Source organism: Spermophilus citellus (genome assembly GCF_964194105.1).
Source record: "Spermophilus citellus genome assembly, chromosome: 5".
Lineage (NCBI taxonomy): Eukaryota > Metazoa > Chordata > Mammalia > Rodentia > Sciuridae > Spermophilus > Spermophilus citellus.
Window position 1 is genome coordinate 159,789,094 of NC_138186.1, and position 24,025 is coordinate 159,813,118.

The 24,025-nt window shown below is 36.6% G+C and overlaps 1 protein-coding gene across 7 annotated transcripts in view; it reads left to right on the top strand.

The window, feature by feature from the left end:
- ESR1 (estrogen receptor 1) overlaps nt 1–24,025 on the top strand; it is a 385,015-nt gene that overhangs the window by 216,751 nt on the left and 144,239 nt on the right. For all 7 annotated transcript variants that reach the window (XM_081294001.1, XM_081294002.1, XM_081294003.1 and 4 more), the window contains one exon: nt 18,695–19,030. In XM_081294001.1, coding sequence (XP_081150127.1) covers nt 18,695–19,030 — 336 coding nt within the window. The remainder of the gene's footprint in view (nt 1–18,694; nt 19,031–24,025) is intronic.

A 24,025-nucleotide genomic window follows, 5' to 3' on the forward strand; every position in this document is an offset into this window, starting at 1 on the left:
AGGCTGGATTGGGGACATAACCAGCCGCCTGGTGGGCCCTGGTTGGTGCGCATACAAGTGGAACAGCTAGAGCACGCATGGCTGGAGCTCTAGTTTAGGAGGAGAGGTGGGGATGTACCCTTTGCACCCGAAGGAACCACTGCCCATCTGTGCCCACATAGATTCAAGGACAGTTGGTTCACCCTGACTAATTACCATAAAGGACCCCCATGTTAAGAGAACTTGCCAGTTGATTTGAATTTGGGCTCTGGAAGATGATAGCATGGGACTTCATATTTATTCATAAATATTACAGTTATGGAGAAGTGGGAGACAGACTGCTAGTCTGGGAGGAAGGACAAAGTTAGTTGGTAAATAGCACCGTGAACAATTGAGGTTAACTGGGAGTTGGTTGTGAGAATAGCATAATGAAAAAGTTGACAGTTAATTACTTTTAAAGAGAATTGAATTAATGGATCAATTCTGTTTGTACTATGTATACAACCTCCCCCTTGCTCTTAACAGTTTCACTTCAAACAAAACTTGGCAATATGGGGAAGGGACAGAGGGATCAGTACATAAAATTAGATCACAGGAATATTAGGCTGCATAAGTGGGTCAAGGATTTCATGTAGAAAGACTGATCATAACTATTCTCTTTTATTTAACAATAAAAAGATGTGTTACTTACATTGATTGTATAAAGTGAAGCGCCTTACTGAAAAAGTGCCTGTTTTGAGGACTGCTATCATCAAAAGTCAACCACTGATAGTGATCAAGATATTTGTAATATATTAAAGCTGTGTTGTTAATAAATTCCTTCCTTAATATGATTTGAGGTGCTACCAGAAACATATTTGTGTTCAATTGATGGATACCTGCTGAAGTGTAGCAAATATTGTGGACACAAACATTGTGGACACAGATCTTTAACATTTTATTGTGATCATTTTACCTCTTTAATTGGAGAAATTTTTCCTTTAAAGTGTGCTATGTTCAATATTAAAGGAGAAAAGTGGAAGGTGCTTTTCTAAGACTCAGTAAACCCACTGGGTTTTTCTTCCCCCTTGAAAGGAAAAAAATCAGTGCCTAAATAGATGGGCAGTTTTGGAATTATGTAATTGATGATCTAGGAGTGAATCTTATTATAATAGTGTTTTAGTGGTCCTAGAACTTCTTGAAAGTGTTAGCTCTGAAAATGATAATATATTTATAATATAACAAATGTTAATTGAATGCTAATACAGCACAGCACTGTGTTAGATTCTGAGGTTACAGAACATTGACTGCATCGAACTAGTTGCCCCCATCCCTATAATCAGTTTGAGATTACACAGGTTAACTGGTAGTTGGTTGTGAGAATAGCATGATGAAAAAGTTGACATTAAATAGTTTTAAAGAGAATTGAATTAACGAATCAATTCTGTTTGTATTAATCAATTCTGTTTGTATCATTAAACATAAAAGTGTAATTGGATATTTTGGTTGTAATTTTGATAAGTGCTATGGAGAAGAAGCATCGTGTGCTATGAAAGCAGTATTTGATTGATTGATTAGTATGAAGGATCTGAGAAAACTTCCTTGAGGCAGAGGCATTGGATTGAGTAGGAGATAAGTAGGCAGGAGGGAGCAGGGGACAGATAAGGAGAAAGAGGACTCTAGTCATACACACAGAGGTACACGCAGAAATACACACAGACATATGCATGTGCACACCCCCTCACACACGAAAAGCCACCACACGCTTGGGCGTAGGTGCCCAGTTACAAAGACTCATTCAGAACGCTGAAGATGGAGACAAAACCTTTTTAAACAAAAGCTTTTTGTAAAATGTATTGTGAAATTTTTAGTTATAGATGGACACAATGTCTTTATTTTGTTTACTTATTTTTATGTGGTGCTGAGGGTTGAACTCCGTGCCCTACATGTAGGAGGCAAGCGCTCTGCCACTGAGCCCCATCCCCAGCCCTTAAACAAAAGCTGTTTTTTTTTTTACACAATACCTTTATTTTGTTTGTTTATTTATTTATTTTTATGTGGTGTTGAGGATCGAACCCAGGGCCTCCCGCATGCTAGGTGAACGCTCTACCGCTGAGCCCCAGCCCCATGCCCAACAAAAGCTTTTTTAAACACAGAGTCTTGGTAGTTTTGATTTATAGGCTGGGTTTTTCTGACAGTCCTATTTTTTCCTCTTTCCCAACTTCATGGTCTTTTACTAATACAATGCAATCATTATTATAAAATTATATTTTGACTCCCACTCTCAGGTGGGTCCATTCAGCTGTCCTCCTTCAAATAGCAGCACAAACAGCAGAAACTGACTGGTCTTTCCAACCAGCGAGTGGGCAGCCGAAAGTCAATCTTCACATTATAGAAAGATAATTCTTGCTCAGTGCCCTCCCCCTTACTACTTTTTTTTAAAAAAAGAAACTTATTTCAGATTAGTTTTAGATTTATAAAATTGTTGCAAAGATGCCAAGAGGTCTCATAGACCCCACACAGTTCCTACACTGTTAGCATCTTATATGGTATATTCACCACAATTAATGAACTGGTTTTGATTCTTTTTTTTGTTTTGAGGTTATAATAATATTGTATTTTTAAAATTTATATATGATACCATAATGCATTACAATTCTTATTAAATATATAGAGCACAATTTTTCATATCTCTGGTTGTAAACAAAGTATATTCACACCAATTCATGTTTTCATACCTGTACTTTGGATAATAATGATCATCACATTCCACCATCATTAATTACCCCATGCTCCCTCCCTTCCTCTCCAACCCCTCTGCCCTATCTAGAGTTTGTCTATTCCTCTCATGCTCCCTTTCCCTATCCCACTATAAATCAGCCTCCTTATAGCAAAGAAAACATTTGGCATTTGGTTTTTTGGGATTGGCTAACTTCACTTAGCATTATCTTTTCTAACTCTGTCCATTTACTTGCAAATGCCATGATTTTATTCTCTTTTATTGCTGAATAATATTCCAATGTGTATATATGCCATATTTTTTAATCCATTCATCTATTGAAGAGCATCTAGGTTGGTTCCATAGCAAAGGACTTAAAAACAGCATACTACAGGGACACAGCCACATCTATGTTTATAGCAGCACAATTCACAATAGCTAAACTGTGGTTTTGATTCTTTATTATTAAAGTCCATACATCCATCAGATTTCCTGGGTATTTACCTAATGTCATTTTCCTGCTCCAGGATCCCATCAGGATACATTTATGTAAGTCATTTCGCCTTAGGATTCTCTTAGTAGTGACTGTTTTTGTTGATCTAGATGGTTTTAAGGGATACTGATCAAGTATTTTATAAAACATCTCTCACAGTGGATTTGTCTGAGATTTTTCACATGGTTATAGGTGTGAGTGTAATTTGGGGAGGAAAGGCCACTTAGATTAAATGTGATTCTTATCACATCATATCAAGCATACATTCTATCAATATATCTTATGGCTGTTGATTTTCACCTTGATTACCTGGCTTGAGGTTGCATTTGTCAGATTACTGTACGGTTGCTTTTCCTCTCCCTTCTTTGGGAAGAAGCATTGGGTAGTTCAGACCTAAAGACTGGGAAGTTGTGCTCCACCTTCTCAAGGAGGGATTAACTATACAAATTATTTTCAAGTATCTGTTCTTCTCCACTAATTAGTTTATTTAATCACTTATGTATATACATATATTTATATATGTGTATATCTATATACATACATTCTTATGTGCATACACACACACAGGCACATACATAAGAATATCCATGGATACTTATTTTATGGTTTGGGTAGAACCTACCAGTAATTTTTTTCTTTAATTTTGGAAGCTCTTTCTATTGACTTCTGTATGCCTTTACCATGTGCCTATCATTGTTGGTCTTCCCTCCCCCACCCCACACATTTGGCACTTTTTAACTTTCACAATGAGATATTTTGGATTCATTTGTGTACTTCCTGCCTCACTCTAATGATCAGCCATTTCTCCAGAGAATCTGGAGAACCAAGATCTGGGTAGTAAGTTTACTTGTTATTGAGTGTTGTTAATTTTGGGTCTCCTATGCTGATGATACAAAGAGGTATATGTACTAACCCAAGCCTTTGCATATATCTACAACTATTTGCATACATGACACTCTGTATCTATGCTAAGCTGAATATGAGTACATGCTGATGCTTCCAAGGCTAACCCATTGCAAGAGTATTCCTTCTAGCTGCCTCATCCCATTGGTCATTTCCTGAACCAATAGCAAGAAATCATGAATAGCTTTTGGATTTTGTTAAATGCCTTTTTCTGAACCAATTGATATGAATTTTTCCTATTCTTTCTGTTAAGGTGATATTTACATTAATTTATTTTCCTAACATTGAATTTGTTTTACATAACTAGAATAAATGCTCTTTGGTCAGGATGTATAATTTATTTTATATGCTTTTAGATTAGATTTGCTGACATTAGCTAAAATTTTATGCTAATTGATCAGGTGAGAGATATTGGTTTATACTTTTCTTTCTTTTAATGCATTCATATGATTTTGGTATTAGTGTGATGCTGGACTCACAAAATGAGCTACAAAGTGTTTCCCCGTTTTTGAAGGTTATTAATTATTGATTCCATTTCCTAAATAAAGAGTTATTCAGGATATCTGTTTCTCCTCGTGTGAGTTTTGGTACTTTGTCTTTAAGCAACTTGTCCAATTTATATAAATTATTAAATTTGAGGGCATAAAATTATTATAGTACTTCTTTATTATCCTTTTAATGCCAATGGGACAAATGATGAGGACTCCTTTTTTATTTATTATGTTGGTAATTTATGTTTTCTCTTTTTCTTAATTAGCCTGACTGGAAATATATCAATTCTAATTGATCTTTTTGAAGAACAAGATTTATTCAACTGAATTTATTTTATTCCTGTTTTTAATTTTGTTGATTTTGTTCTAATTGTTATTTTTTTTCTTATGTTTATTTTAGACATATCTAGCTTTTTCTCTTCTTGTCTCCTAAGGTGAAACTTTGTTTTATTGATGTTATACTTTTCTTCTTGTCTCATATATTCATTTAATGCTATAAAATTTCTTCTAAGTACTACTTTTCTATATGCTACAAATTTTAAATTCTATTTTTATTTTCATTTAGTTCAAAACATTTAAACATTTCTCTTGAGGCTCTTTTTACCCCTATGACCCTTAAAAGTGTGTTGTTTAATCTGCAAGTATTTGGGAATTTTCCAGTTATCTTTCTCTTATTGACTTCTAGTTTATTTCAATTCTAACATGAGATCATACTTTGTATGATTTCTGTTCCTTTAAATTTCAAAGGATGTTTATGGCCCCCAAAATGGCCTATCATGGTGAATAGTCCACCAAAGCTTGAGAAGACTGTTTGATGGAACATTTTATAAATATTAATTAGGTCAAGTTGATTGATAAGAGCTATTGAAGTCAACAACTATATCCATGTTGATTTTTCCACTGGTTTAAACTATCAATTACTGACGAAAATGATGAATTTTCTAATTGTGGATTGGTCTGTTTCACTTTTCATTTACCTGCTTTGTCCATGTATTTTGAGGCACTACTCTTAGGTACAAACATAATTACTAGTGTAATATTTTCTTAGCGAATTGATTTTTCTATTATATGGTAACCCTCTTTTTAAATCCTGATAATTTTCCTTGTTCTGTAGTCTGCTTTTCCTGAAATGAATATAGCTATGTCAGCTTTATTTTGATTTAGTGTAGTATTTTTTATCCATCCCTTTACTTTTAGCATATCAGATGCTTAGAGTGGGTTTCTTGTAGACAATACATAGCTCAATCTTGACAATTTCTGCCTTTTAATTGGTATATTTAGATCGTTTGTTTTAAAAGTTGTTATTGATATATTTGTATTAACAACCATGTTCGTGACTGTTTCATGTTTATTGCTAGAGTCTTCCTTTGTGTCTTCTTCTATTTTATATAATTATCACCTCTCTTAGAGCAAAGGGTTTTTTTTGTAATAGTTCCCCTAAAGTTTAAAGTAATAAAAATAATCCTAGTACACCTTCAAATAACACTCTTCCACTTTATTTGTAGTATAGGTACATTAAGACAATAATCCCAAGCCCTCCTTCCTGTCCTTTGTGACATTACTATCATTCATCTCACCCATCTAGTCACCTAATTCATTGTTACTATTATTAATTTAAACGGGAAGTTAAGCATATTAAGAACTTTAAAAGATTTTACTTTTTCTGCTTTAATTTTATTGTCTGCTGGTCTTCCAAGCTTGATGTAGACACAGTTTCTGATCTATGTGTCATTTTCCTCCTACTTGAAGACAGTCTTTTATTATTTCTAATACCAACACAAGTCTACTGGTGATGAATTCCCTTAGTTTTTGACTTTTTAAAAATTATTATTTCTCTCCACTTTTAAAGGACAGTTTTTATGGGTTTGAAATTCCAGGTAGGTCACTTTTTTTCTCCCATCATTATATTTCATTCTACTCTTTTCATGCATTCATGGTTTCCGAAGAGACGTATTTTTATCCTGTTCTCTATAGGTAGTTGTGGACCCCTGTCTAGGGTTTCAGACACTTTTCTCCCTGTCTTTGGCTTTCTACAGTTCAAATATCATGTACCGAGGTGTAGCTGTCCTTGCGGGAATGGGGACATTTGTTCATTTTCAAATTCTCTGAGATACCTGGATCTGTGGTTTGATCTCTCATTAATTTTGGAAAAATGTTCAGTCATTGTTTTCCCCAATATTTTTTCTTATCCTTTCATTGGTTTCTTTCTCACGTTCTAATTATGCATAGGTTATACTTTTTGCCTTTTTTTATTTTTTTGGTCCTTTCATTTCAGTTCATGATGACTTACCTTCCAACTCACTGCTTCTTCCCTTGGCCAAGATGAGCTAGAGTAGTGTCTAGCTTTTTTACCCCAGAGCAGTGTTTGGCCATCAACCATCAAAGATGTTTTCCATTTCTATCACATTTTTACATTTCTAGCATTTGCTTTTGATTTTTTTCTTAGAGTTTTCATCTTTTTTGCTTCTATTACCTATATGTTCTTGTAGGTTGTCTACCTTTTCTATTAGAGCCCTTGACATCTTAATCAAATGTATTTGGAATTTTTCTTTCCTCACATTTCACATTCAATTCATCAACAATTCTTATTGACTTTACCTCTAATATCTATCTTGCATTCAGACACATCTCATCCTCTTTTTTATCATGCAAAATATAAGCTCCTGTTATCTGTTACCTAGTCAACTGCTGTGGCTCCCTAACTTACTCTGCAGTGCTTATTTGAGGCTGTAAGTTCTCCCTAGGGGGTACCAGAATAATCTTTTAAAAATATGAATTCTATTATGTCACTAGACTTAAAAGAATGCCTTCTCATCTCTCAGAATACCATGCATAGTCAGTCCTTACCTAATCTCCTGCGTTCTGGAGGACGGGTCCCCCTCACCTTACTTCTTCCTTGCTCTGTCTACTGTAACTATAAGCTTCCTGACCTCTGCCTTTTCCTTGAACAACTTGGATGCATTTTCTTCCAACTGTGGGCATGCTAGTTCTTCTTCCACAGCAGAATTGACCATCCTATCCACTGTGCTTTGGTTTCTAAATCTATGTACTCTCTGGTCTAAATGCACTTTCCACACATTGTTTTTCCTCCTGACGTTTATTATTACTTGTTTAATGTTTATCTTCATCACAAAAATAATGGTAGTGTGAGGGTAGGAATTTTGTCTTTTTACCCCAGAGCAGTGTATGGCTATTAGTAATTTGTATTGTATGAATTAATGAATGAATAAAATTAATTTATCTAATTTTAAATAAATTTATTTAAAATGCACTGTTTATGTAAGCATGCATACATTTTACATAAGTGATATATGACACCCTTTCAAAGCTTAGAGGTTTTTAACTATTCTCAACTGATTGTAACACACTGGAAAAATCATGGTGAAGATTTTTTTTAGAGAAAATTTTAATAGGAGATAGGTATCAATTTTAGCCCATCTGCTTCATTTGGAGAAAAATTATCTATTTTAATATGTCTGATATTCAAACCTTGGGATCTACTAGTAGGCAAATAATTTGCCTAAATAAAAACTTCAATGAAAAAATAGGAAAATAACTTCTAAAAAATTTCTGGACTAGGATTTATATAATGTAGACTATGTACTGAGAAATGTTGTAGGTGATATTTCTAGGAATTACAGAATCATGATTATATGCATGGTGGACCAATAGATGTACTGTTTTATGTGATAGTATGTCCTCCAGGGATTCTAGGGTCTCAACTGTAAACACAAAAACCACAGGATACAGCTAGTTATTTTGATTAACAGTGCTTGTAGGTTTTTACAAATTTTACTAATCAGTATTTTCAGAGACAGCTGTGGCATGGTATTTAATTGTGTGGGCCCTGCAATCAGTCTTTCCGGGTTCAAGCTCCAGTTCTGCATCCAGTTTTCTTGGCAATAGGAAGAGATACTGTATAGGACCTATCTTACATTGTGTCTCTGAAAATTAAATTGCATAATATAGGCCAAGAGCTTAGATGAACGCCTGGTATATAACGACGACTCAATAAATCTTAGCAACTATTATTATTATTGATTGCATTATTATTGATAACAAGCACTACAAAGTGGCTCACACTTAAGAAAGAAATTATTGAGGCAATTCTGTGACAAAAGAAACTATTGAGACAATTTGATTCAATGCCAGGACTGGAATATCAGGCTTAGGAAACAGTTGTGAGCAAGAGAAGCAGGGAGCCATTGCCTTTGCCAGTGGAGCAGTCCTGCCTCCATTCTTGGGCACCAGATCCACCACTAGACAGCAAATGGAATTGTCCTACGTCCTGGCTGCACAGCCTCAGGGGGAAGCAGGCTGTGGGTGGAGCCCAGGCCACTGACTTTCTCCCTAAAGTCTGGAGCCACAGAAAGCAGTAATTGTGGCTTTTGCACTGAGAGGCAGATTCTGACATCTACTAATTCACAAACTAGGAAATTTGCCAAATATAGAAAGACAATTGAGATGCCAGGAAAACAAAAATTAAGAAATGTCTATTACTACAATTAGTTAACGAAATTACCCATTTCAAAAATGTTTGAACAATGCCCTAAAAGCTACAGTTCAGATTGAAGTACCAAAGAAAAGGTTCAAAACTGCAAAACTGGTCCTCAGTCTTTCTAAGTTCTCTGTCTTTAGGTGTTCTGTGGTGATTCTAAACTTCTAGAAAACTGAAGACTCTGGGATCTATTCAAACCCAGAACAGTTTGGTCATGTAGATCTTGCCTGACAGGAACCTGGAAGGTCATTTCAACTTGCTTTGGGAACCTGCTTCTACACAGGGAATAGATTATCCCCTTGAATAAAGAGAGCTACATTCACAGGGTTAAACTGGAGGAACAAGCAAAGGGCTGCAGGTCTCTGGAGAGATGCTGCTTCTGGGGTCTTGGGAGATGTGCTGCCTCCCCAAGTTCCAGTACAGAAAGCTAAATAGCAAACGTGTCTTCAGACCATTGTAACCTGGATCGGAGAGGATCATCAGATAAACAAAGGTAAAAATAGTTCTCATGGTTGGCAGCTGGGGAGAACAGGAATTGCAACTGGGAAGCAGTGAGCCATAGTGTAAAGAAATGGAGAGAGCAGGGTAAAGGAGCTAAGCCTCCTAGCTTGCTATTGGGAACAAGCATGGAGTTAGTGGGAGGGAAATACAGTCTTTCCTTACTGAAAATGAACTCTCCTTTCCCTCCCTCTAACTTTTCTAACTTGGGCTTGAGATCCTTTTTGGTCATTACACTTTACAGAAGAGGAAAAGGAAATCCCAATAAGATCCATGCTGGTAAAAACTCTAGAAGAAGAAATGGAGGATTTCAAACAGGAAGTTGGTTAATAGAGAAGAGATGAGAGTAAGGGATTTTGTTAAATCTAATGATCAAAATAATTATTGGGAATCTCTGCCAAGATGGAATAGCAGGTACTAGATTACCCACTACCAGAAACATAAAGCAAATAAAACCTACAAAAAAAATTACACACACACACACACACACACACACACACACACACACAGTCTTTAAAAACCAAGCAGAGCATGACGGTGTCTCTTGAGAAAGGGAAACTAATAAGGAGAGCTCAAGACGGCTCCAGGTTCTTTCCTGGAGGGAAGATCCAGGACAAAAAAGTGAGGAGGAACTTAGGTATAACTAAAACGGGACAGCAGCACCGTGAAGGGCCCAGGGAAGGAAAGCAACTGGAACAAAGAAGGTGGAGCCACTGGGCGGAATGGGGTCTAAGTCTGACCACAGATGAAATGGGACCCTAAGTTGTTGAGGTTGATAAGAAAGGGATAGAAAGAGAATAGGGTGGTGATGTTGCAAAGCATTATAAAAGGAGACACAGGCCCAGTCTGCTTCTACCCAAATGGAAGGTTTATGAAGAGGATTTGTAAAGCTACGTTTCAAAGGTACTTTATTTAGACTCTTTGTGAAAACTCATGAGTTTTAATTTAGAGTTTGGGTTTATTCCATTAATTCATGACTTTTAAAACTGAAAATAAACAAGTAAGCCCTAAAATAACTTCTTCCCCTAATTCCAGACAAGATGCACAGACAAACACACATACACATGCAAACAACACACAGCTGCTTTGGACAAATGAAGGGATGGGGTGGCTAGAAACCCCAGTAGCCCCACCTCAGATACCCTGTGGAACTGCCCAGAGTCTTCGAAGTGTGGTTGAAGAGTTCCAGCTTACAGCCAAGGCACTCAATGAAAGTCTTACATACACAGTGGCTGGATGACATGGGTGTACAATGGAGATTAACAAATCCCTAGTGAAGGTAGGCAAGGTGCCCAATTAGGAGCTGCTGCAATGATCCGGGAAAGGGGATGAGGATATGAAGTAGCATGGTGTGTTAATGAGCTCTGTGTTACTATAATAAAATTCCTCAGGTAATCAATTTATAGAGAAAAAGAGTTATTTTGGCTTAGGGTTTAAGAGGTTTCCATCTATGTTTGATTTGCTCTGTTGCTTTTGGGCCTCTGGCAAGGCAGCACATCAGGGTTGGAGCTCATGTTGCAGAAAACTGCTCTCTTCTTGGCAGCTAGGAAGCAAAGAGACAGACAAGAAGGGCTCAGAATCCTAATATCCCCTTCAAGGACACACCTCCAGTGACCTCACTTCCTGCCTTTAGGCCCTGCTTCTAAAGGTTCTGCCATCTCCCTGTAACCAATAGGCTGGGGACCAAGCCTTTAACACCTTGGCTTTGGGAGACATTTATTCAGCCAGAGCAAATGATGGCAGTGCAGAGAAAGGAAGGGACTAAAGCAAGAGGCATGTGTGGAAATGCTGTGTGTGTTATGTTGATTCTTTGGATGTGAGGAGAAAGAATGTTGAATAGTGTTAAATAAACTAGATAATTCCTAGTTCCTTGGCCTGACACACTTTGGGGATGTGATTATATTAATAATAATAATAATCTATAATTACATAATTTGAAGATACAATCTAATGTTTCGATAGGGGCTTTATGATCAGTCATATTGTGGTACACAGGCTACGGAATCAGATGTACCTTGGTTAGAATCCTGTGCTGACCTTGGTAGGACCTTGGGCATGATAGTCAATGTATTTATTGTTAAATGGGGACAATAATAATATTTACTTTATAGAATTTATCTTGAGTATTTGAAGGGACACCATTAGAATTGATGAAGGGGAATATCTCTAGAGCAGTTTTATTAGTTCTTTATTTAATTTTTAACTAATCAATACTTCTGTTTTCTTCAACATGTTAGATTAAAAAGCTTTTAGTGTATTTCTTTGTCTGGCTCTTTAATACCTCACGAGTAATGTGAAATTATTGAGAAACAAAGGAAAAGTGATTATGCAAATGCTTGAAATACTTAATAATACATCGAAATAGTTGTAGGAAACTGGAAGAATGACTGTACTGGTGTTATACTAGGTTTTTTTTTTTTAGAGGTATTGGTTATTAAGAGGAAAAAAGCATTTCAATAAAAGAAAAATTTAAAATTAGAATGCATTAGAAGTGAAAAATCCAGTGAATTCTATTATTAATGAATATTCAGATAGTACATTAACTTTTTTGAGATTCAATGGCCAAAGAATTTAAAACGTTAAAAAAATGATTAAGCCAAGTCTAAAATAATTAGACATGCTCTTTTAAAATGCCTCAGGCAATTTCCTCATTAGGACAGATCTTTTTCCTTTTAGGGTTAGGATGTACTTTTAAGCAAGAGAGATATCTTGATCCTCTTTCCCTGGGGATCATGCCCAGAGTGCCTTCAGCTGATGACTGATGTTTGAATCCCAGGCAGGCTTGCAGAGATCCTTGGGGCCTGCCTTCCCTCCAGAGTACCCCAGCCACCTTCCTCTCCCTTTCATGCTCACCCTGATTGCCTGTGTTAGTAAATTCTCTCAAATTCATGCTTCCTATGGTGGATTAGAATTACTGGGGTCCACAGTGAGTGCTACTAAGTGGAGACACTTTCCTTGGCCTAAGTCCTGACAATAGTTAATGAGGATGTCAGAGATGCCTAACCCCAAGGAGACAAAAATTAATCTGGTTGGCGTTTCACACTCATGATAGGTTTGACAGATGAAAGAGGCTTTCATTTCTCAGTCACTTATGTAAAATCCATGGACCTGGTTAGGAAAGTCATTGAATAACGGAAAGATAAAAGAAATCTGCTCAGGCACAAGTGTTATCTAATCAGCGGCACAACTTGAGAGCTAATAACATGTACATTAGCCTCTCCAGTGCCTAACATCTTGTGCTGATAAATATATTGCTCAATCATTCTGAAAATATTTTAATGTACTGGATGGAAGTGTAGTACATCTCGTATGTACAATTTTGTGAGCCACAGTGCTATTGGCTACCAATAAAGTTTCTGACTCTCAAGAAGCTGTCTGTTTAATATTTGCATAATCTACATTTTTTCCCCCTTGCCTCTGCTTCATGCTCATTGTTTAGTCTTTTAGCTTTTTCCTGATAGTGTAAAAAAGGTAGGCAAAGAGGATGAGCTTATGTTGTTTCTCTACAGATAATTCTGGAGGAATTGGGAGAGAGCAGAGAACGAGTTTCTAGTTTTGTCTTTGGCTTTCAAGTATCCATGCCTTTCCTGTGCTCCACCCCTCTTTATAACTAAGAACTGACCTTACACTCCTCAGAGACACAACAGCCCACAGTCATGGTTCTGATCTTCAGTTCTCACTAGACATAGGGTAAAATAGGAATAGAAGTTGCATTACTTTTCACCTTCTTTCATTTACTTCCAGTTGTACCTTGTTTTAACTGCTGCAAAATAGTTGTGCAGTGTTATCACCAGCAATGTGTACATTATGACTTGCAAGTAGAACAGGATTCCTTTCTCATTGAACAATACTCTGGGATCCTCTCACAGACAGTTGGCCACATAATATGTAGAAGCATCTCTTTTTATTTTGGGAACTTTGATATTTGAAAAGTATAGTACATTTGGGGTAAATTAGAAAAAGTATTCATTAGTGCTCATTGAATTTACCTTTCCCTCTTTGACTCTTTGATGGTTTTCCAAATAATCAGCCTTTCTTCATCTCTCCAGTTGTGTTTCCCTCTTTCACCTCTCCAACCTGTGGCCATTTTTGTCGTATGTTCAATAACCTGAATTGTGTGTGAAACTCAAGTGGGTGTGCTGGTTCAAGTCATTGCTTTAAATAGCGCTATGACTAAACCATCAGAACAGTCTACTTCCAAATTCCTCTAAGATGAGAAATTTCATGATTTGACACAAACATTCCTGTAAGGTTTTCATTTAGCCTATTCTTGGAAAATGCCAGAGGCCCACCTCATTTCTTCTTATGGTGGCAGCTTCTGACTCTGTTGTCCCTCTGACTGCTGCACATGCTCCTGGTCCTGCACTGCAGCCTACTCTCCGGGGTTGCTCCACACTGCTTCTGTTTCAGCCATTGGGCTGGTAAGCAGGCAGTTAGTTGAATCATGCCACGCAAGATTGCCCATCTGAGGGTGGTGCTTGAACTTCCTGTAAGTCTTTTCTCCAGGCTCACTCCTCCTCGTTCCTTCCTGGTTCTCCATGTGACCTCAGTTCAGGTCTCCTTGACATTCTAGTTAACTCTAATCTGAATAGATCTTTCTTTACTATGTGGCATCTGGCACTGAGCAGGCTTCTGGTGTGCTCTGATGAGCCGGGAGCAGAGGGGGAGCACCATCACCCTTCATCCAGATGTGGGTGCATCTGGCAGTGAGGCAGCTGAAGGGCCCAATTCTGCACAATGACTGGTCCTATACTGTTGTTCTTGTCTGACTTGGTTTACTTCTTGGTGTTCTTACACTTAGCAACTTTGTACCTATGATAATGGCTAAAATTCAAAATCTCTGTTTAACTGAAAGGCAAAACAAAACCACTTCTTTAAAGAGCCATGACCTGGAATCAAAGAGCAATGATCATGGATGAGCCACGAACCTAAGTGCAGTTTTCTAACATTTACAAGATTATTGTGAGGACTAATTAGTTACAATGTGTTATAGCATAATGTATGTAAAACACTTAAAACAAATAGTGCCCAATGTGTATTTGCAATAATAATAAAATCTATGGTTATGATAACATTCTAGGAGCTCTGATAAATGCTCATTTTAATACTGAGCAATAGAAAAGGTGGGTGGCTTCTCTTAGTTTTAAAAATGACATCTAATATACCTTTAGACCTACAAGAATAAAAGTTATATATTAAACACTTTACAACCACATATTTGTCAAAATCCCTTTAAAAATTAAATTAAAAAACCAAAGCTCTCATAGTCACTCATTTGTTGTGGAGTGATAGAGAAAGAAGACATATTATAGCATTTATTTCTCATATCTTTAATAGTAAAAATAGTTGTATTAACTTTTTATCAAATGATAATTTTCTACATATAAATCGAAATTGTTGCTATCTGACAAATTTTGGAGAGATTAACTTTCTTTGAAAATACAGAAGCTTGTGTGAATTTTTGTCTTTTAAAAATATTTGGTTTTGCTGATAACATTTTTAGCAGCACAGCCTGGCCTTTTTCAGGCTAAGATGCTGAGCCAAAACCTCAAAGAATCACAGCAGAAAAATTGAATTCCCCCTTTCTCCCCTATTTCATGATGTAGTTAGTAAGAACCCAGCTGGGTAAATCTTTTGGGGAAAAAAAAAGCTACTTTGTACTACTTAGAACTTTTAATTCCTAGGTACTTTATTTTTTATAGCTATTGTAAATGAGATTGCTTTTTAAAATTCTTTTTTAGATGATTCATTATCAACTTAGAGGAATGAACTGATTTTTGTATGTTGACTGTGTATCCTGAAACTTTGTTGAATTCACTTAATAGTTCTAATAGTTTTTTTTTTTGGTGAAGTCTTTCTGATTTTCAGTGTATAAGATTATAACTGTAAAGGGACAATTTGACTTCCATTTTTCCAATTTGGATGCCATTTATTTATTTATTTTTCTTGAATGCTCTGGGTAGAATTTCCAGTACTAGGTTGAATAAAAGGGGTGAAAGTGGCCATCCTTTTATTGTTCCTCTTAGAAAATTTCAGCTTTCTCCTCTTCACTATTATGTGAGTTGTGGGGTTATTGTATTTGATCTTTACTATACTGAGATATGCATACCTTCTGAACCTAATTTGTTCAATTTTCATCATGTACGGATATTGAATTTTATTCAATGCTTTGCCTCTACTGAGCTGATCATATGGACTTTTGTCCTTTATTCTGTTGATATAATGTCTCACATTTATTGATTTGCATATGTTGAACCATTCTTGCATCCCTGGGATGAATCCCACTTGATCATGGTGAATAATTCTTTTGATATGTTGTTAGATTTGGTTTACTAGTATTTTGTTGAGAATTTTTTCATGAATGTTATTCAAGGAAATGTATGTAGTTGTCTTTATTCATGTTCTTGTCTAGTTTTGGTCTCAGGATAATTCTGACCTTGTAAAAAGAGTTTGGAAGAGGTGCTGGGGCTGTAGCTCAGTGGTAGCACACTTACCTGGTATGTGTGAGGCACTGGGTTCGATTCTCAGCACCACATAAATAAATAAATAAATATCAACAATTGAAAAATATTTTAAAACATTAAAAAAAAAAGAGTATGTAAGAGTTCCTTCCACCACTTAATTTTTTTGGAATAACTGAAAAAGAATTGGTTCTTCCTTAAAGGTTTGGATGGACTGCATCAGTGAAGCTGTTTGATTCTAGATTTTTCTCTGATGGGAGACTAATCCAGTCTTGCTGTGGTTGGTCTGTACACGTTTTCTATTTCTTCATGATTCAGCCTTGGTAAGGTATATGTGTCAGAAATTTTTCCATTTTCTCTAGGTTATCAAATTTGTTGGCTTGTGGTTGTTCATGATAGTCTTCAATGATCCTTTTCAATTCTGTGGTATAAATTGTGATATCAGAGATTTTTCATCTCTAATTTTGAGTCATTTTTTTTTAGTCTAAAAGTGTCATTTTTGTTTATGCTTGCAAAAATCAACTCTTAATTTTGTTATTTTTTTCATATTATTGTTTTCATTTCTCTTTTATTTATTTGGTCTGACTTTTATTAGTTTTTTCTTCTGCCAACTTTGGGTTTGGTTTGTTTGTATTTTCGTTTTAGTTCCTTGAGATGCAACAGGCTATTTATTTGAGAACTTTCTGCTTTTTTGATGTAAAAGAAAGTCAACATTACCATGAGCCTATGGGCAAAAAATTCTCAACAAAATAGTAGCTAACCAAACTCAACAACACATAAAAATGTTATCCACCATCATCAAGTGAGATTCGTCTTAGGGATGCAAGAAGGGCTCAATATATACAAGTCCATCAGTTTTCCTCTAAGTTTCCTATACCTCCTAGGTTTTGGTATGTTGTATTTCCATTATCATCTATTTCAAGAAAATTGTATATTTTCTTCTTAATTATTTCACTGACCCATTGGTAATTTGGGTCAGTTTAAGTTCCATGTATTTCTAAGTTTTTCTTGTAACTGATTTCTAGCTTTATTGCATCGTGATTAGATAAGATACTTGATATGGCCTACCATATAATCTCTCCTGGAGAATGTTTTTGTGCTGCTGAGAAGAATGCATATTCTTCAGATGTTGGATAGAATATTCTGTAATTACTGGTCCATTTGGTTTCTGGTGCAGTTGAACTCTGCTGTTTCTTTGTTGATTTTCTGTCTAGATGATATGTCCATTGCTGAAAATGAGATATTAAAGTTCCCTGCTATTATTGTGCTGGAGTATATCTCTCCCTTTAGGTCTATTAATATTTGTACAGTGGTGTGTAGTCACTGTTTCAGCACTAGAGAGTGCCCCCAAACTCTAGTTTGTCATAAATCTGCCATTGTGTTGTTCAAGACGGCCGAGGGATATATCTGAAAGGGTAGTCCTTCTCTATAAGCCTCCATGTCAACTATCCAGATGCCTTGTCCATGGTCAATGATCTGAAGTCAGGTACCATAGAATTTTGCCTGGCACAGGCCTCACTGTGGAAGGTCCAGAAACAACTAGTACTTATCTCCCTCTTCATTCTGCAATGGACAGTAACTCTCTCCATGTTGTGCTGCCTGGGATTGTGGAAAGGATGAGCAGTCCCACGGACACCATGGCTGCTTTAGTGCCAGTTCGTATCAGGAGCCAATAGTCCACTGATACCAGTGCAGCATGAGGCAGGATCAAGGCCCTTCCTGCTATGACCTGCCTGCTGCTGTGGTTTCTTTGTGGCCCAAGACCCCTGCAGCTGATTGGAGGTGAAGTGGGCTAAAATGCAAGGCTGTCCTACTGGGGCCACAAGTCTCTGCCTGGTGAAAGGTGCATACGCAGGCTTTGTCTGAGTCAAAGACTGGGGGTAGGGGCTATAGCATTATTCCCAGTACTGAATGTCACTGTGGTACACCTGGTACTTGGTTTCGTGTCTAAGGTCTATATTCCTCTCTCAAGTGGGAGGTGTCCTTCTCTACATTGTGCTGCTTAGAGTTGAAAGAAGGGTAATGTGAGCAATTCTTTCCTTGTTGCCTTTAAAGAATCTTTCTTATTTGATGCTAAAAGCAGGTGCTGTGATCTCCCATAGCTCTTGTGAAGGTACTTTCATGCATGAATAGTTCTTGAATTGATGTTTCTGTTGAGATTCAATCTTTGGAGGCTCTTATCCCACCATCTTACTCTGCCCCTCTATTATTAAAATATTCTTTTAATTTACTATTTAAAAGAATATTCATGCAGAAGAAATGTTTGATGTTAAACTATATTTCAAGAATATTTTTTTTATTATAATTCTTTTGTTTTACAGCATCTGTTTTATACACACACACACACACACAGACCTGGTGTGTCACAGCCAGCTTGTACTGGCTCACAAAAGCCTACTGTTATTTACAAGCATTTTATAAGAATATTGATGTTAGACAAGTGACTTGAAATTAGTTTCAGTGGCAGTATTTATATCATGAAAATTGGCAAATGCTACAAATCAATTCCTTTTTTTCCCCCTTATGGAGAGTTAATTGCTAAATGCTTACTAGTTTGTTTGCCCCCCATGTATGTATTGAAATAAAATAAAGTGCTGTTTGCTTTGAAAATGGTGTTTATATGAAAATTTACTTGGGAACAAATTAGTTAATTTTTTCCCCCTGCATTTTCAGGGATACGGAAAGACCGAAGAGGAGGAAGAATGTTGAAACACAAGCGTCAGAGAGATGATGGGGAAGGCAGGAATGAAATAGGACCCTCTGGAGAAATGAGAGCTGCCAACCTTTGGCCAAGCCCCCTCATTATTAAACACACTAAGAAGAACAGCCCTGCCTTGTCCTTGACAGCTGATCAGATGGTCAGTGCCTTGCTGGATGCTGAGCCCCCCATAATCTACTCTGAGTACGATCCTACCAGACCCTTCAGCGAGGCCTCCATGATGGGCTTGCTGACCAACCTGGCAGACAGGGAGCTGGTTCACATGATCAACTGGGCCAAAAGGGTGCCAGGTAAGAATGCTAAACTCAACTTTTATTATAAGAGTCTTTTTAAGAACTGATTGCGATTTCATGGGAGAAATAGTGGGAGGAAAAGAAACAATACTTATTATCTCATTAGTTTCAAAGCTACATTAGAAATTTTCATATCATTACACTACAATTCTCCTAGAATTTAGGAAGTAGCATTTTAATATCAAAATCTAGAAGACTAAAATACTTGATCTGACAAAACTTATTTTTAAGCCATCTTATTTGCCAAAAAGATTTTGAGTAGACACATGATGAATGTATTACATATCATATGTGCATGCTGTCAGAAGTGTTTAATACTATAGGGTCTATAAAAGATTTTAATATTGAGCACTATCATTCAAAATACCTCAATTACTAATAAATTATTTTCCTGAAAATATTTTCTTTAAAGATTTGTCTGAACTAGAGACATAATACTAATAGATTTATTCACTGAATGCCTATTATTTATCCAAACTGACATATGCATATTAGAAATGTAATTGAAAAATAAATTAGGGCATTGTCTCTGAGAAGAGTTTGTGGAAAGACCCAGTGGTGGAAGTGACATTTCTATTTATTCTCTCAGAAATGGTGTTTCCATAAAACTTGACTGTTGCTCTTGCTGTTCAGAGAAGAGCTCTAATTAGTATGGAAACCAGATTCCTCCATGTCCCAACACATTCATTATGCATATCAAGAAGTTTGTACTAAGGCAAGAGGAAGTTAGATCTCTTTTGTGGGCTTATTGGTCAAAGGAGTAGTGGATTTAGATAGAGATTTTCTCATATGATTTCTCCTACCTATGAAGTGTGGAACTTTTTATGAAACTAAAATAATGTGAAGTTTTGTGCGCACATTTCTAAGGTCACTGAATGTTATAGGTTGAGTAGACCTATGTCTGGCCTTAAAGAACCTTACAGGTATTGCATATATTAAATTAATATATAAGCATGTGGTCCTTTGAATAAGAAGCCATCTGTATTGTGATTCATATTCCTTAGAGCATATCCAATCCACTTAGGTAATGGTTAGGATAGTGAAGATTGGCTTACAGGGAAGTCTGGGGATTAATAGGCAAATTTAGGTTTTCAGGGTAAGTCAACCTGGTAGACAAAAACTCCTAACCGTTTTTGGAATTAAGAGTTTTATTGAAAAAAATATATATATATTAGCATTCTTATGTGAAGTAGACACATCATCCATAAATTGTAATCTGGATGTTATGGGGCTATAGGTTTTGCTTTATCTTTATATCTGTTAGTACCTTTAAAAATACTTTGGAAGAAGAGAAAAACAAACAAAAGAATAAAATACTAGTGGTTGTATCTCTAAGAGCTAACTCTTGGTTGCTGTTTATTGTTCTATAAAGGTATATTTTCCCTTATGAAATTTTGGCAATATTACTATCTGAGTACTTCTCAATTCAAGTATGTACTTTTGATATTTATCTGTAGATTACCTTTGTGGCATTTTTTATAATTATAAAAATTTAAAATCATTTGAAACAATTGTAAGTTCAAAGACAGTACTAGTGGATGAAGAATTCATGGTAATAATATTCTGAATTTAGGAATAAAATATGAACTCTGTCAAGGAAAAGAAAATACTTTGTCCATGTTTAGCTATTTCATCATCAACTCACTTCTAGGCAAATTTATAGTAATGAGGCATGTTCAAAAACACCTTGTAACTCCCTTATGTTAATTTAAAAGATCTAGATGACTCAAAAAAATCCTTGAACCAATCTCTATTACTTGGTTATTTATTTTTAAAAAGAACTACACAGGCAAAAATGAAATTATATACAGTCATGTGCTACATAATGGTGTTTTGTTTAGCAAAGGACAACATGTATGATGGAATTCCCATGTGATTTATTAGCTAGTGATGGTGTAGCTGTTTGTGGAAGTACATTTTATGATGTTCACACATTATAAGATCACCTAATGATGCATTTCTCAGAATGTATCCCTGCCACTAAGTGACACATGACTATGGGGGGTTGTGCACACGTGTGTGTGTGCACCATTGGAATAGAGCTTTTATAAGTCAAAAGCCTACTTGTCTGACCAAGCAGAGTAAAAATAGTCATTGATTTTAAAAGAATGAAGAGTAAGAGAAGAAAAAGTTGTCCTGGAAGAATTCTGAAGACGATTGTCAAGATTTTCATTAAAATTTGAGAAAGCCACATTTTAAAATGACTTTATATCAAATATTGTCAATCATTTAAAAAAATAGTTTACACTAAGAATCAAATTCAGACAATGTTACATTTATGTGATAGTAATTTGAGAGTCATAATAATGGTAACTTTTAAAAGACAGGATAGGAAGCATCATCAGCAAGCAGAATAGTGGGGAAGTTATTTCTAGAAATACCCAGAGTTGGTCTTTATTCCATCCTCAGAATGGCTATTAATATAACAGAAATTATGAACAGACCTCATTTTGAGTGATGGATTTTAATAAAGATAATCAAACTTTGGGCTACTTTAGTAGTTCTAGATATATATATATATATATATATATATATATATATATATATTTTTTTTTACTAATAGAAAATTGTCAGAATTTTCAAATACTGGTGATTGTAAGTTGAAATTCCCTTTGTCTTAATATCTTGGCATACTTTGACTACATCTCTTTATTAATAATTAAGATGAGAAGAGTTTTAAGATAAAATACATCACACAATCTTGATAGTCAAGTTCCAACCTATAGAATACTTATTATATCAAGCCAGATTAAACATGACTTCAAGGAATTAATTTTCCCTTCACAATTTACAAACAAAGCCACAACAAGAATGTGAAAACCTGCCTACCCAGCTCTGAGAAGTGACGCTTTTCTATAATATATGCTATATGTCTGCGTTTTGTTATCTAGCTATAGAAGTTTTTCTCTTTATTGTTTGATTTGTTATTCTTCGATATGCATTTTATAGTCAACCATAATGGAGATTAACTTTAAAAAATATATTATTAAATCTTATTACTATTATCCTGTGCATAGTGAAACTAGTCAATAAATGAAACATCATTCAGCCTGATCACAAAGGGGGAGATATTACTACAAAGTTGTTATACTTCTGATATCTGCATCACTTTCAGGGACATCGATGAATGGTTGACACTCAGTTTCAGTGTTATTGAAATACATTTGATTTTTTGGTTTTTTGCTAGAAGCTTGAAAGGCAGCAGCAAAATTCACTTTGATTTATGAAAAAATAAGTCTTTTCCAAAATGCACCATAATTCTATGTATCTCCAAAGCAATTTCATTCTTACAGTTCATACTCTAGTTTCTGCCTATTGAATTGGGAATATCGATTTGGGATGGATACCCCAAGGCAGATTGCCTTTTAAAAACTGATACCCAGAAACCTGACAGCCCTGAACTTCTGGGCACAGGTGTAAGGTTTCCAGGGAGTAGGCTAGAGGCCTGGCCAAGGGAGGAACTAAAGGAGAAGTGGCTCTGGAGCTGGATTCCATGGGACTCATTCAACCTTAACCACTTCCTCATTCTTTTAGTGGCAAACTAGTTATTTTCTCCTTTCTTGTCCATCCCTCTCAACACAATGTTAGAGTCCCCGCTTCCTTCTGGGCTCTGGCTCCTGCCCCCATCTTACTTCATGTTCTCTCCTTGCTCACTTTTGGTCCCTGGGGTAGAGGATCCACTTTGTGGGGATGTGCCCCCCACCAGCTCCAAGCTCAGTGTTTCAGCAGTTTCTGTGCCATCTGTGACAGCATGATTGTCTCAGCCACCCCAGGGATTGAGGCTGCTTCTTCTCCTGTATTCCCCAGGAATTCAGTGATTAGCTTCTCTGGCTCTAAGCTCAGCCTCCTCACTCAAACCAGTAATGAACGGAGCTCAGGAAAGGCTTGAAGGAGCAAGTACACAAATGAAAAGTAGCCCTTGAGATGCCTGATTTTGAGACAGCTGAGCCCTGTTAGAAGTCAATACCCCTTCAACCCATTCTGTAAGGCTGTGGCGTTCCTTCGCCTCTCTTCTGAATCTATGGGATGTTCTGACATCTCTCTGGCAGCTGCCTTGGTGAGACTCCAAATTTCCATGCTTTCTTTTGTTAAAGGGCAGAGAAATGTGCAAATAGGAGGATTTGGGCAGGCTTCAGGTGTCTGTCAGCAGGTGAGTTCACTTAATGAGTGTAACTGAAAACTTAAATGAGTAGGGACAAGAGGGCAGGGGGAGGGCACAGTTCCTCCATCTAGGAATTGGGAGCATCTTGGAGGAACATATTCTATTTCGGGAGGTTCCTGTGGATTCCAGGGAGGTGGCAAAGCTACCCAGTACTCTTCTTCCCAACTACAACTAGACCAGTAGACCCTACTCTTGGGTGGCTGTGGTTCAACTGCTTCAACATGGCACAGCAATGAGGGAACTTGACATGGGAATATGGGTGACATACTGTGACAGATGCATACGCTTAAGGGCAAGATTTGCTGTTTTGCAACCATATTGCTTTGCTACAATAAGAGTGTATTAGTTTTTCATCTCTGTGACCAAAGTATCAGAGAAAACTAACTTAAAAGAGGAAAGATCTACTTTGACTCACAATTTCAGAGGATTCAGTCCATGGTTGGCTGGCTCCGTTGCTGTAGGCCTGAGATGAGGCAGAACATCATGGCAGAAGGGCATGGTGTAAGAAAGCTGCTCGCCTCGTGGCTGCTGGTGGGACAGGAGTGAGGGGAGACAAGATGCGGCATCCCTAAGGGCATTCCTTTAAGGACCTACTCTCTTCAACTAGGTCCCACCTCTTACAGTTTCTACCACCTTCCAATGGTCCATTCAGTTATCAATGGATTAATCCATTGATGAGGTCAGATTCCTCACCGTCTCATCACTTTCCATAAGCCCCACCTCTGAACATTGACTCATTTGGGACAAAACCTTTATTTTATTTTAACTTTTTCTGATGCATTGTAATTATACATAAAATGAGATTTGTTATGCTATATTCATACATGCAC